Source organism: Poecilia reticulata, linkage group LG14 (assembly GCF_000633615.1).
Source record: "Poecilia reticulata strain Guanapo linkage group LG14, Guppy_female_1.0+MT, whole genome shotgun sequence".
NCBI lineage: Eukaryota > Metazoa > Chordata > Actinopteri > Cyprinodontiformes > Poeciliidae > Poecilia > Poecilia reticulata.
In genome coordinates this window covers 14,976,433-14,987,525 of record NC_024344.1, presented here as the reverse complement: position 1 = coordinate 14,987,525, position 11,093 = coordinate 14,976,433, and the positions used below count along the sequence as shown (strand labels likewise).

Sequence of the window (11,093 nt, the reverse complement as noted above, 5' to 3'; positions counted from 1 at the left end):
ATACCAAAGGGATAGGTATACATCTAAGACTTATGACAGTTGAAGTGAAAAACAGTGATTATCTCTTTATGGAGCCAGTTAGTGGGCGCGCTTATTAAGCAACAAAACATTTTGTTCTCAAAGTTGGTGTGCAAGGAGCAGGAAAAACAGGCAGGCATAAGAGTTGATTAAGAACGACATGGACTATGACTGTGTCAGAGAATCTCCAAAACTACAGCTTTTAAAGGGCTCTGATCTGCAGAGCTCAGAATCCATCAAAAGTTGTCCCAAGACAGTTGGGGTGGTGAGCTGGGTGGTAGATGACTAAGGCTCATTAATGCATGTGGGCAGGACTGGCCTGTGTGGAATGATTTAACTAAAAGCTAATGCAGCCCAAATGTCTAACAGATCAGTTGGTGTTCCCTTTTTGACCAATTTGCTCTTCAACTGGCATGTTGACCATCAGAACTGCATCATGGATCCACAGAACAATATGACAACATAAAAGCTTTTTTGTAATTATTTAACAAGTTAAAGTTGCTTATGTGACTGACATTTTAGGGCTTTTTTTTTTAATAAGCCCCAAAACAAGGGGTGTTACGTGTAACATTAAAACAACACAACACATTTTCAAAGGATTTGAATACCAAAAAATTCAACTTTTTTTTTCATTCCATAGCAAATTTTGCACACTTTGGATTTTTATTTTCTAATAATGTCCTGACAAAATATATTATTCTCTCGTAACGTATTTGTTTAAATGCAGTGGAGTTAAATTAATTTGTAATTGAAATAACAAACAAATGCACAAAACTGTTCTGAGGCCTCGAGAGCCAACTTCATATTCACATCAGTCCTGTGTTTTCACTGAACCTGATCCTCAGCATCTCCCCAACCCAATGAAATTCAAATGTGCAGTCTTTTTACTGCTCAAACAAAAGGCAGCTGTTAACAACAATAGCGTAACTGAGCTCATGCAAATATTTCAGGCACCTGCCCCTGACAGTATTTTACATCAATTCAGACACTAAAGAAAGATATTACACACAGGACATTCTGCTGGAAAAAAACATTTATTAATCAGTACAAAATCTCGTAGTGAATACATATTGAATAATTATTATGTCAGTGCAGCGACATAACATTCACACTGCACATAAAGGCACAAGAATATAAGAATATTTTTTACATTTTAAAAATAATCAATGACTAAATAGCCTGATGTTTCTGGTTATTTTATTTCTAGGGTAATCATAAATAATGATTATTGCTCTGTCAAACTGTGAGTGTGTTCTGTAAAAAAAAAAGGGTCACTTCCTTGGTGAGGCGTCAAACAGTGACGATAGCCTTGCCGATGTTTTCTCCCTGCAGCATCCCCATGAAAGCAGCGGGCATGTTTTCAAAGCCCTTGGTGACGTGCTCCCGACTCCTCAGCTTCCCCTGCAGAGGCACAACGCAGACATTACGCTGACATGGAAGGACACGTGGCTTAAATATTCACAGGAAAAAAACCGAAAAGCAATAATACCTCTTTGTACCACCCCATCAGTTTCTTGAGCCCCTGTGGATGGTCGCTCTGCCACCTACTTTGCATGAAGCCTTCTATCTTAACCTGCTTCCAGTTTATGGTGGTTAGAGGGTATGGCCCTGGGAAAGATATACCCAACATTATAAAGCTGAAACAAGAGCTGGACTCTGCATAATACACGGCTATTGTTGAACTTTAGCAACTCCAGGTCGCCCTCTAGTGTGCAAAATATGTAAACATTTTGAAAAAACACGTTTCAAAAAAAAAAATTCACATTTTGGTACATTACAACCACAAACTTTGACATGTCTTATTGAAATGTATGAGTATAATTAACTGTGACATGAAAGGAAATAGTAACACCTTTGAAGATTTTCATAAATAAAAATCTGGCATTTATTTATATTCAGCACCTTGAGTCACAGGTGTAGCCACAACTTCTCACTTGGAAGTTACTCTGAATAAGTTTTTATTTACCACTCCGTTTTGTAAAATATAGGTGAATGGACTTTAAAAAATGACATTGCGTTCTATCTAAGCATAATTGAATAGCAGAAAAGTTAAAAGATCTTCACCAAAATCCATCTATTGCTATCAAAATCTGATTAGAAAAAAACAAACAAAAAATCTGGAACTTTGGGATAAAAAAATCAAAGTCGTAACATATTTTTATCCATGATTGTACATGACTTGTGTAGAAGGAACACAGGATCATTGCTCTTTATGATCCTTGTTGTTCACTAATCAAACCTCTAAGGCTTCGAAAGATCCTGTTGTTTTCACAGGATTTTATTCAGAAGCATCAGAGTCAAAGGGCCGTATACTTATGAACTTACCACTTCAGTTTTTTTTTAAACAATTTTAAAAATATACACCAGTTTTGTTACCTTGTATTCACTGTGTTTTGTTGCTCTGTTTAATCGAATTCCAATCAAACACACTAAAGTTTAGGGTAGATTTAAGACAAAAAAAAAACAACAACAAAAAAAGCTTTAAAAGGGTATGAATATTTTTGAAGTTTCACCAGGGACACACCTGTTTGGTACGCAGTGTCGTGGTACGTGGAGATGCCTCCGCACACAGCTATTCTACCAAACTCCTTCATCTGCTGCAGAGCAAATGTTGAAAACTGACCTCCAACCTAAAATCAAGACAAAACCACAACAAGTTAGAAACAAGATTTCAAACAGGAGGAGTTTAAGGACATCTGGAGCTATACCAGCTTACATTTTCAAAGAAGCAGTCGTATCCTTCAGGCGCAGCCTTCTTCAGCGCCTCCTCCAGGGAAGGGACAGTTTTGTAGTTGAAAGCCTCGTCAAAGCCCAGCTCTTTCAGGAAGGCCACTTTGGCGTCTGAGCCGGCTGAACCCACCACCTTGCAGCCGTGGATCTTGCCGATCTGTCCCACCACGGTGCCCACGGCTCCGGCTGCGGCGTTCACCAGCAGAGTCTCGCCTTTTTGAGCTTTCAAAACGGCTTCGACGCCGTACAGAGCAGTCAGTCTGCAGACAGGAGGGAACGGGAAAACAGAGGTTTCTGAAATCTGAGTTTTTTCTGATATGCATAGAAGCTTGTAATTGTTTTTTTTGTTTTTTTTTCAGAACAAAGTTAGTCATTAACCCCTACAGAGTGTGTTAACTATATTTTTATTTTATCTATCCACCAAGAGCACATGCTCTGATGAATGTTTTTAAGTTTACGAAACAGATTAAGGTGAAAGGCACATGTTTGGATCAGAATCAGCCAAAAATCGGTATCGGCCAGGAAAGTCTGATCAGTGCAACTCTAGCATACCATTAGAATATAATACTATAATCCTGGCAGCCAGATCAAGTAACTCCATCGTACCTGTTTACCTTAAATCAAATGTAGTGAAGCCAGCACCCGTCTTACCCAGGCATGCCGATGGCACCCACAGCCAGCGACATTGGCACGTTCTTGGGCCAGTCAGCCATGAGGAGAGTGAGGTCCTTCCCATCACTGATGGCGTGAGTTTTCCAACCACAGCTACTCACAACGTGACTTCCCACAGGAAATGCAGAGTTTTTACTTTGGATCACCCTAAGCAAAAATGAACAAAAAAAAAAATCATAAACAGAAAATCCACAGATATGGTTGTGTAAATTAGAGGCCCACCCAATCTGATTGCCATCTGACTCAATGCTGGAATTGAATGAGACGGTGCTTCAGCAAAGTACATATTAGTTTAGGTGTGTGCAAATTTATTGCTCGCTATATTGATTTATTATTTGCATCCCATAACAGATTTGTTTGTCCAGAATGTAGGTCTTTTTATGTTTTGAAGTCATTTATCTCATTCAACATTTTCACACTTTCTATGTCCACTGTTATGGACAAAGGAGACCTTTAGAAGTAGCATTTCCAAGAAGGAGAAGGCTATTATGAATTGTTGACTTAATCTACGTGCGACAGACTGGCGACCTGTCCAGGGTGACCCCGCCTCTCGCCCAGAACGTTAGCTGGAGATGGGCACCAGCAACCCTCCTGACCCAACTAAGGGACAAGGGTGCCAAGAAAATGGATGGATGGACTTAATCTATGTTAGTCAATATAATCCTATAACAGATGGAACAGATTCCCTGATATGTTCTTCTGTGTGAGTAGTTATTGTTTTACAGATTACAAGGCTGGATAGCAATAAATTTAAAAGCATGTTATGGTAATAAGCTGTCTGCCAAGAACAGAAAACTGTGCTCAGCTGCCTAGAAAGTTTAGAAATGTAATAAGCAACTTTTGTTTCTTATAAATGTATAACTTAAGCTATAACAGCATAGAATATAAACACTTCTATAAAACTGCAATATCATTGAAATATTTTTCTAAAAATGTGTACATCCAGTACTAGCTACTCTGCCGGAAATTAGCTTACTTAACATATTTTTTGTTCAAGATGGATGAGAATAGAATAAATTTGCTACTACTAGAATAAGCCCGCAGCATGCGCTAAGGTTATATTTTTTTTATACGAGGCGATGCCCCTTCACATGAATCATGCTGCTGCACTTAATGGCTTGCAAACAAAGGACTCTACTACGAGTCGCTCCTCCTTCACCTGATAACAACCATGTTACACATGTTAAGCACCAGAAGTGGAAAGTTCAAAGCATTCATTCGGGTCAGGTGCAGATATATAAATAGAATTTTCTTTTTTTTAGTACATAAAAGCATTCATAAGAAAGAGAAAGAATATCTTAGTAATACAGTCCTTAAAGTTATTTTATGTACACACTTAAAATCTGTCAACGAAGGGCCTTTTCTGCGCCTAAGAAAGTTTTCCTTACTTTGCCACTTGAGTTCCGATCATAACATCCCCTTCTTTCATGTAGAGTTTGCTGAAAGGTCTGAATAAAAGAGAAATACAGACTTAATGTATGATGCATAAATTATTCTGAGGTGATTTAGTAATAACTGGTAATATTGTAAAATATGAATGCATGTTGTCATTTTACCTCATGTATGGATCCACACTGAGAAATACTGCTTCTATCAGCACCTCTGTAACAAAACCAAGATGGATCACATTTTGTTAGAATAAGCAACGTTAGAGACAAATCTTCAGAATGAGAGATCTATTCTTGCCTCCGTTTTTAGGCTCAGGCAGCTCCTCCACCTTGAGCTGGAAGTCGCTGTTCTTTGGGAAGCCATCGAAATGCTTGACCATAACCCATGACTTAGACTGAACCATGGTGACTTACTGAGGGCTGCGGAGAGAGATCAAACAGGCAGGATCATATCAAAGCAGTCATAATTTATTGGCTGGTTAAAAATTAAAAACTCAAAGGCAGTATCAAAATCGTGTTCAGTTAACAGAATAAAAACCGAGATATAGGTGTTAAAACCCCCCATCAAGAGACTCATATTAAGCACTTATTTTACAGGTTGTACGTCAAAACATTGCGAATTATATTTTGTAGAGAAATCTAAATTTAACAGGTTACAAGATAGCACAAGTAACTTCAAAAAATGCTTCAATTAAAAAAAGCAAAAACACTTTGCTGTACATGTTTTAATGTTTTTACCGACTTACCAGTAGTATTAGTAATAGCTATAGTCTCACAGAAGAGCTGCTAAATAAGCAGAGGTTGTGAGATAAGTCAGATAGTAGCTGTATTTATTTGCAGCAGTGCAGTTTATTTGCACCACACACAACTGTGATTGGTTGAATAAGCAGGTCAGCCTCTTACGTATGACGCAAAACGTCACGACGCTCAGTTTGGAAAGTTGGCGCGAGGAAGGCTATCGTTGAAACTATTAACGGATAAAATTGGATCATTTTGAGTCGAACTGTAAGTATTGAGTTCAAACAAAACCAAAGGGTTAAACTCATTATACCTGTCAAGCTAGCAGTACGTTCAAGTCACATACAGTCTCACGCGCTACAGCTGTCTTTTTGTAGCTTTCAAGCTAGTTGCCAAGGTTTGTTGCTAAACTCGTCATTAAACTCGGGATTACGACTTTTCATTTTATCATAAATAGTGTTACTTTTATCTTTCGTAATACCTAACGTACAATAATTTGATGTTTAAATGTTTCCTTTGGAATATTATGCATGTTTTGACGTCAGTATTTGTGCTAACGCAGAGTTTTAATCGACTGCGTCATGTGAACAGCAGAGTTTGGCCGTGTTGTGTTAACGTAATGATGACTAGTTGATTCTATGACATTTACACATCTTATCGCCATGATACCGATAATATAAAATGAGTAACATACAAAGACATACTAACTTTGCCTAAGTTTTCGTTTTGTTATACCTCTGAAAGACTTAACTGGCCTTTGCATCCAGTGAAGTTTCAATTTTATTTTTTTCTACAAAAGTATCGGACCTGCTAATTATCATAGGATGTAAAATCCTGTATTTTCATATTTTAGTGACCTACTTAAGTAGTCTTTATTAAACAGTGGAAAGAGTCAAAAGTAATACTTAGCAACTTTCATAGACAGTGAATGTAAAATTTGGAGATACTCTCCAGTCAGTGGGCTACAGATGGAAATTGCCCATCTTTTATTTGATCATCTTAATTTAATCTTTAATAAACATATGCTTAATCTAAATTCAAAAGGCCATTAATACATTTACTTATTTCAATGTCTCTTCTGACTGTCATTATTATTCTTGTTATGCATTGTGCTGCTGGATGACTGAGCAGCACAGTGTAAGGTTAAACATGTTAAACGGTGCCCAGTTTGTGGAGGCCCTGGGCCGTCTGGGATATCCTGGTGCAGCTTCACTGCAGGCTTCAGAGTTTGATTGGCTGTTCGACTGCGCCCCGGAGAACCTTCATTTTTTGCGCTTCGTCTGTCACACCCTCAACCAAAGGAACGTTCTCACCACAGAGGAGGCCGTTGCGTTTCAGGAGTTGCAGAAGTCTGGCAAACATATCCTGGATGAAACATCCCTGGCGGAGGTTCTCAAAACCATAGGACCTTCTGATGGGAGCAGCAGAAACATCTTAGGACAACGTTCTTCGTCCTCTGTGTTTGCGGTCGAGGGGGATTTGGCCATAGAAGACTTGGAGGCAGAAATCCAGGTGCTGTGTAAAGAGAAGGAGTTAAAGCAGCGGCGCTACAACAAGCTGCAGGTAGCAGCCACATCCCATGCAGAAGTTGACCTGCAACTTGGTGCTGAGCTGGACCGTGCTACATGCAAGCTTAAGGAAGCTACGGCGTCGATTGGAGCAGAGAATGCTGACACCAATGCGGTGTTACAAAACCTAACGGATGAGGTTGGCAGGCTTGGATTGTTCCTCCCTCAGCCAGAAGCTAGACAAAAAGCGGACCAGTTAAAGCCCTCCATTTCCCAAAAGTCGAAAGTTCTCCTCTCTCAGTTATCTTTGGATCCCTACTTAAATCAAGAGGAGCTCAACACAAAAATGCTCACTGCCTTCACTCGGAAGCATTTTTTTCATGGCATATCAGACATTGTCGAGACGTCATGTTCTGAGCACTTCCAGGTCCTTGACCTCAGCTCTTATGGAGATGAAAAGGAGAAGAATACTGACTGTAAAAGTGGATCAAGTGGAGGTCGCGTGGTTGAGCACAGGAGGACAGAAATGGCCCGACTTCAGTGGTCGCATATTGTGGCTCAGCACCAGCTGATGCAGGCTTTGGCAGAAGAGAAGGCTGTCAAGGCTGGCTTGGACTGGCTCTCAGAAAAGGCTTGTCATACAAAGGTAAGATTAATGCAACTTCCTGTGAACAAATTAATACTTAAGCTTTGCTGATCCTGATTTGTCTTTAAAACATACGGTACCTTTGTGTCTGTTATTGTCATCCTCATAGAGCATTTCAACCTCTTCCTCCCTGCACATGCGTGATGTCGTTACTAAGAAAGAACTGCAAGCTGTGGAGGCTGAGCTGGAAGCGCTGCTTAATGGACCGGTACCTTCTGCTCTCAGAGAGTCGGCCAGGCTGCTGAATGTTCCTGTGGTGAGGGGAGACCTGGCACTGCAACTTGCCAGGCAAAATTACTACACTTCTAGGCAGGACCAGGTGAGTTGCTAAATATACTGATTTCACATTATTCAACACTTTGGGAGGGTCAATGTACTCTGAAATACCATATTAGGATTCATGTGATGCTTGGTAATCTGTTTCTGGGTCAAGGATCAAACATTTCGTATGGTGTGTTAATATTTTCTAGACCCACTTTTTGCTCCACTTCAAATACTTTGGAGTAGATCTCTACCAACTTTTCACATCTAGAAATTTAAGTCTTTGTCTTTTTTTTCTTCAAAAACAGTTCCAATCTTCATTGGATGGAGAGTATCTCTGAACATCAGTTTTCAAGTCTGGCAACAGATTCTCAATTCCATTGATATCTAGATCTGTTGGATTGAATGTGCTTTGATCTAAGCTTTTTGATTTTAACTCTGGTTGCATGTTTAGAGTCTTTGTCCTGCTGGAAGGTGGACCTTCACTGCAGTCTGAAAGTCTTTTTGCAGTTCCTAACAGGTGTTCTGAAAGCTTTATCCCATGTTTAGCCATATGTTATCCACCGTATCATCAACTTCCCTGTCAAAATAAATTGAAGCTCTGCTATTTTGTGACACTAGAAATATGCTTCACAATTTAATAACCGCATCAATCTCATCGCGTAGGTGCGTGACTACTTACTTCGTCAGAAAGCGTCCTTTGACTTGCTCCTCTTGGCTCATGAGCTGGAGCTGAGAAGGTGGAAGTGCTGCCAGAATCAACTGATGGAAATTGACAACAGACTGTCGGAGGAACACAAGGCAGCATCTCTGAGAATAGAGTCCCTGGCTCACCCAGACCTGGCTATCAACCCAAGACCCAACCCAATCATCAGCTCCAAGGATGTTGCCTTATGCAGGCAAGACTTTTTCTTAACAGTTTGAGGGAGAAAAGGATCAGTGGCCAGAGTTTGAATTCCAGTGTGGATACGTCAGTCTTCACTTGCTAAACTGGACGGGATTAAGCAACATTGCCAAACACATGCAGAATTTTAGCAAAACTAAGCAAAAAGTGTGTTTTATTTTCTAATGTTTGCCTCAGGAGTGGATTACTGTCTCAGCCTTTGACATTTGCTTTAGAACATCTTTTAAGCAGGAACTTTTGTTTCAAGTGTCAGAATTTTGCTGAGTATCACTCAGTTTTTTCTTTAAATCACATTTTTCTTCTGGTAGATGTAAAAATAACCATTTGGTAACATGTTTGGTACTAGCTTGTGCAATTCTGTGCTGCTGCAACTACATATTTTCCTTGTTAACCACAGCTTGCCTTTTAACAAATGACATCTCATTTTTATATGTTGGTTTTTCTTCTCAGACTTCTTCAGATCCTTGACCGTGACTCAGACCGCGGTCGATCAGAGCCTTTTCGAACGTATGAAGGTTTGGATCAAGCGGCCCAAAACCTAAGAACCAACATCCGGCTGAGCCGAGACTCGGTAGCCGGTGCACGCCGTGAACAGAACTACATGGCCGCTCGTCTGCACAGCGACTGCGAAGCGCTCCACAGGGCCGCATACACTGAACTTCAGCAGTTGCTCTTGGGCCCGCAGGTACGTCCAACGGCCACTGCAGACCAGGACTCCCTTTGTCCAAATGCACAGGTGGGTGTTTTTCTTTTCACTTCTCTTGATCTGCCATACTCTGTACCCAGCTCTTAACGTGAGTCTGTTCATTTTACAATCATTGGTCACTCTGGGTGAGGGAAGCTGGTAGCACTATTCATTTTATTGGCACCTGTGTTGATGCAGTGTCACGCTTTGGGTTATAAAGTTCTGCATAGTAAGGGAGTCTCGAGAGAAAATCTGTTACTTCTGTTAAACATATAACCAAGTTCCTGAATTAATCGGTATAATTAATTACTGAGGAATGAGATCTTTATTTGCCCCTAGAATCTTTGTCTTGTATGACTAACTAGTTAATTAAATATTAATTAAAATTTAGTAGTCATGTTTGCCAGAATGTTGTAGTAATATAGCTTGAATAAGTGATTGTTCATCTTTTTATTGTCTGGACCAACTTTGCAATGACCGTAATGGGGAGAGAGAACATTGCAGATCTATGTCAAAAAGATTTTATTTTCCTGACGCACCAAGCTGTTTGTCCTTCTTGTAGATAACAAATATCCTTGAAACGTGGACATTGTATTGCTTAGTAGTGGTGAGTCATCAGTTTTGTTGGCATGTGTCACTGAGCTGCATTTAGAGTATTTTCTGCCACGTCATGCATGGGTTGCCATCAGGCTGCCTTCTGGATGACGAACACACAGGAACTAAGATGTGTGTGGAAAACTTGCAGTTAGAAAAACACATTTTTTGTGTTTTCAAATAAAATAATAGCTCTGACCCAGTTAACAGCCCATGTAAAAGGGTGAACGTGTAACATTTGTTTCGAGAAATACTTGTGAAAAACCTAAAACAATTTTTTTAATAGTTTGATTAGATTGATCCTTATGTGCTTTTACTTTCTAATACGGCTTTCCTCCCCCTCGACAGGAACTGACACTGAAACTTGTAGAAGTCGATTCTCAGTTGAAGAATCTGCAACAGGTGATGCAGGAAATCCTGGGAGAAGTCAAAGCAAAGCGCTCTCAGCTCGAACGCAATCCCCTGCTCCGGCGGGAAAGGGAATTGTACGTCTTCTTCCACTTGGACGCACGACTTCTGCAGAAAGTAGTGGAAGATTTGGAGAACAAGATGCCAATCAGAGGAGACCAGTGAAACCATGATGACCTCTTCCAGCTGTCTCAGCTCCTCCTCCGCTCCTGCTATGACAATAAGGACTTATTACTCTTTTGGAGGATAGATATGACTGTATTGGAAGTTTGAACCACTGTTCTTTTGTGAAGGCGATATGATTAAATTGGGGGAAATTGAGTAGTTCTGTTAAAATATTGTGGCATTTTTAAACTTTGTTTCATATTAACATCTTCCTGTTATCCTATTCTACTTGTTTGTGTTTATCTGTTAAATAAAATTCAGTTGAATCAACATGGAGTGTTAATATTATAATTTTGTTCCCACATATTTTTTTAGATCTCTGTGAAATTCTACTTTAGACCAGGTCTGTGCAGCACTGAAATGTATTTCTTGTCCT

The 11,093-nt window shown here is 39.8% G+C and overlaps 3 protein-coding genes across 6 annotated transcripts in view; 2 read left to right on the top strand and 1 right to left on the bottom strand.

The window, feature by feature from the left end:
• Window positions 1-1,033: 1,033 nt before the first annotated feature.
• LOC103475970 (prostaglandin reductase 1-like) lies at window positions 1,034-5,655 on the bottom strand. The gene is made up of 9 exons (XM_008427974.2): window positions 5,555-5,655; window positions 5,107-5,228; window positions 4,977-5,022; window positions 4,809-4,868; window positions 3,400-3,567; window positions 2,735-3,008; window positions 2,543-2,648; window positions 1,508-1,626; window positions 1,034-1,419 (listed from the first exon to the last, which is right to left on the bottom strand). The coding sequence occupies exons 2-9, from the start codon at window positions 5,210-5,212 to the stop codon at window positions 1,309-1,311; spliced, it is 990 nt and encodes a 329-aa protein (XP_008426196.1). The 5' UTR covers window positions 5,213-5,228; window positions 5,555-5,655; the 3' UTR covers window positions 1,034-1,308.
• Window positions 2,968-11,093, top strand: part of poln (polymerase (DNA directed) nu) — a 55,462-nt gene continuing 47,336 nt past the window's right edge. The window contains exon 1 of the mRNA XM_008427978.1: window positions 2,968-3,038. The gene's annotated coding sequence lies outside the window, so the exon portion shown is untranslated. The remainder of the gene's footprint in view (window positions 3,039-11,093) is intronic.
• On the top strand, window positions 5,713-10,993 carry haus3 (HAUS augmin-like complex, subunit 3). 4 transcript variants are annotated; one of them, XM_008427977.2, is made up of 6 exons: window positions 5,713-5,813; window positions 6,678-7,700; window positions 7,810-8,019; window positions 8,628-8,860; window positions 9,316-9,550; window positions 10,493-10,993. In XM_008427977.2, the coding sequence occupies exons 2-6, from the start codon at window positions 6,696-6,698 to the stop codon at window positions 10,715-10,717; spliced, it is 1,908 nt and encodes a 635-aa protein (XP_008426199.1). In that variant the 5' UTR covers window positions 5,713-5,813; window positions 6,678-6,695; the 3' UTR covers window positions 10,718-10,993. The 4 variants fall into 4 exon arrangements, with proteins under 4 accessions (XP_008426199.1, XP_008426197.1, XP_008426198.1 ...); XM_008427975.2 differs by having other exon boundaries at window positions 9,316-9,601; XM_008427976.1 differs by lacking the exon at window positions 5,713-5,813 and adding an exon at window positions 5,821-5,943 and having other exon boundaries at window positions 9,316-9,601.

What these genes read in the sequence shown, in the direction of transcription:
- LOC103475970 (XM_008427974.2), bottom strand. Translation starts at nt 5,212, where the DNA reads ATGGTTCAGTCTAAGTCATGGGTTATGGTCAAGCATTTCGATGGCTTC. An exon ending in CGACACTGCGTACCAAACAG is followed by an intron (nt 1,627 to 2,542) that starts GTGTGTCCCTGG and finishes TATCTTTCCCAG; the next exon opens with GGCCATACCCTCTAACCACC. An exon ending in TGATGGGGTGGTACAAAGAG is followed by an intron (nt 1,420 to 1,507) that starts GTATTATTGCTT and finishes GTGCCTCTGCAG; the next exon opens with GGGAAGCTGAGGAGTCGGGA.
- haus3 (XM_017308570.1), top strand. Translation starts at nt 6,666, where the DNA reads ATGACTGAGCAGCACAGTGTAAGGTTAAACATGTTAAACGGTGCCCAG. An exon ending in AAGGATGTTGCCTTATGCAG is followed by an intron (nt 8,861 to 9,315) that starts GCAAGACTTTTT and finishes TTTTCTTCTCAG; the next exon opens with ACTTCTTCAGATCCTTGACC. An exon ending in CCCTTTGTCCAAATGCACAG is followed by an intron (nt 9,602 to 10,492) that starts GTGGGTGTTTTT and finishes CCCCCTCGACAG; the next exon opens with GAACTGACACTGAAACTTGT.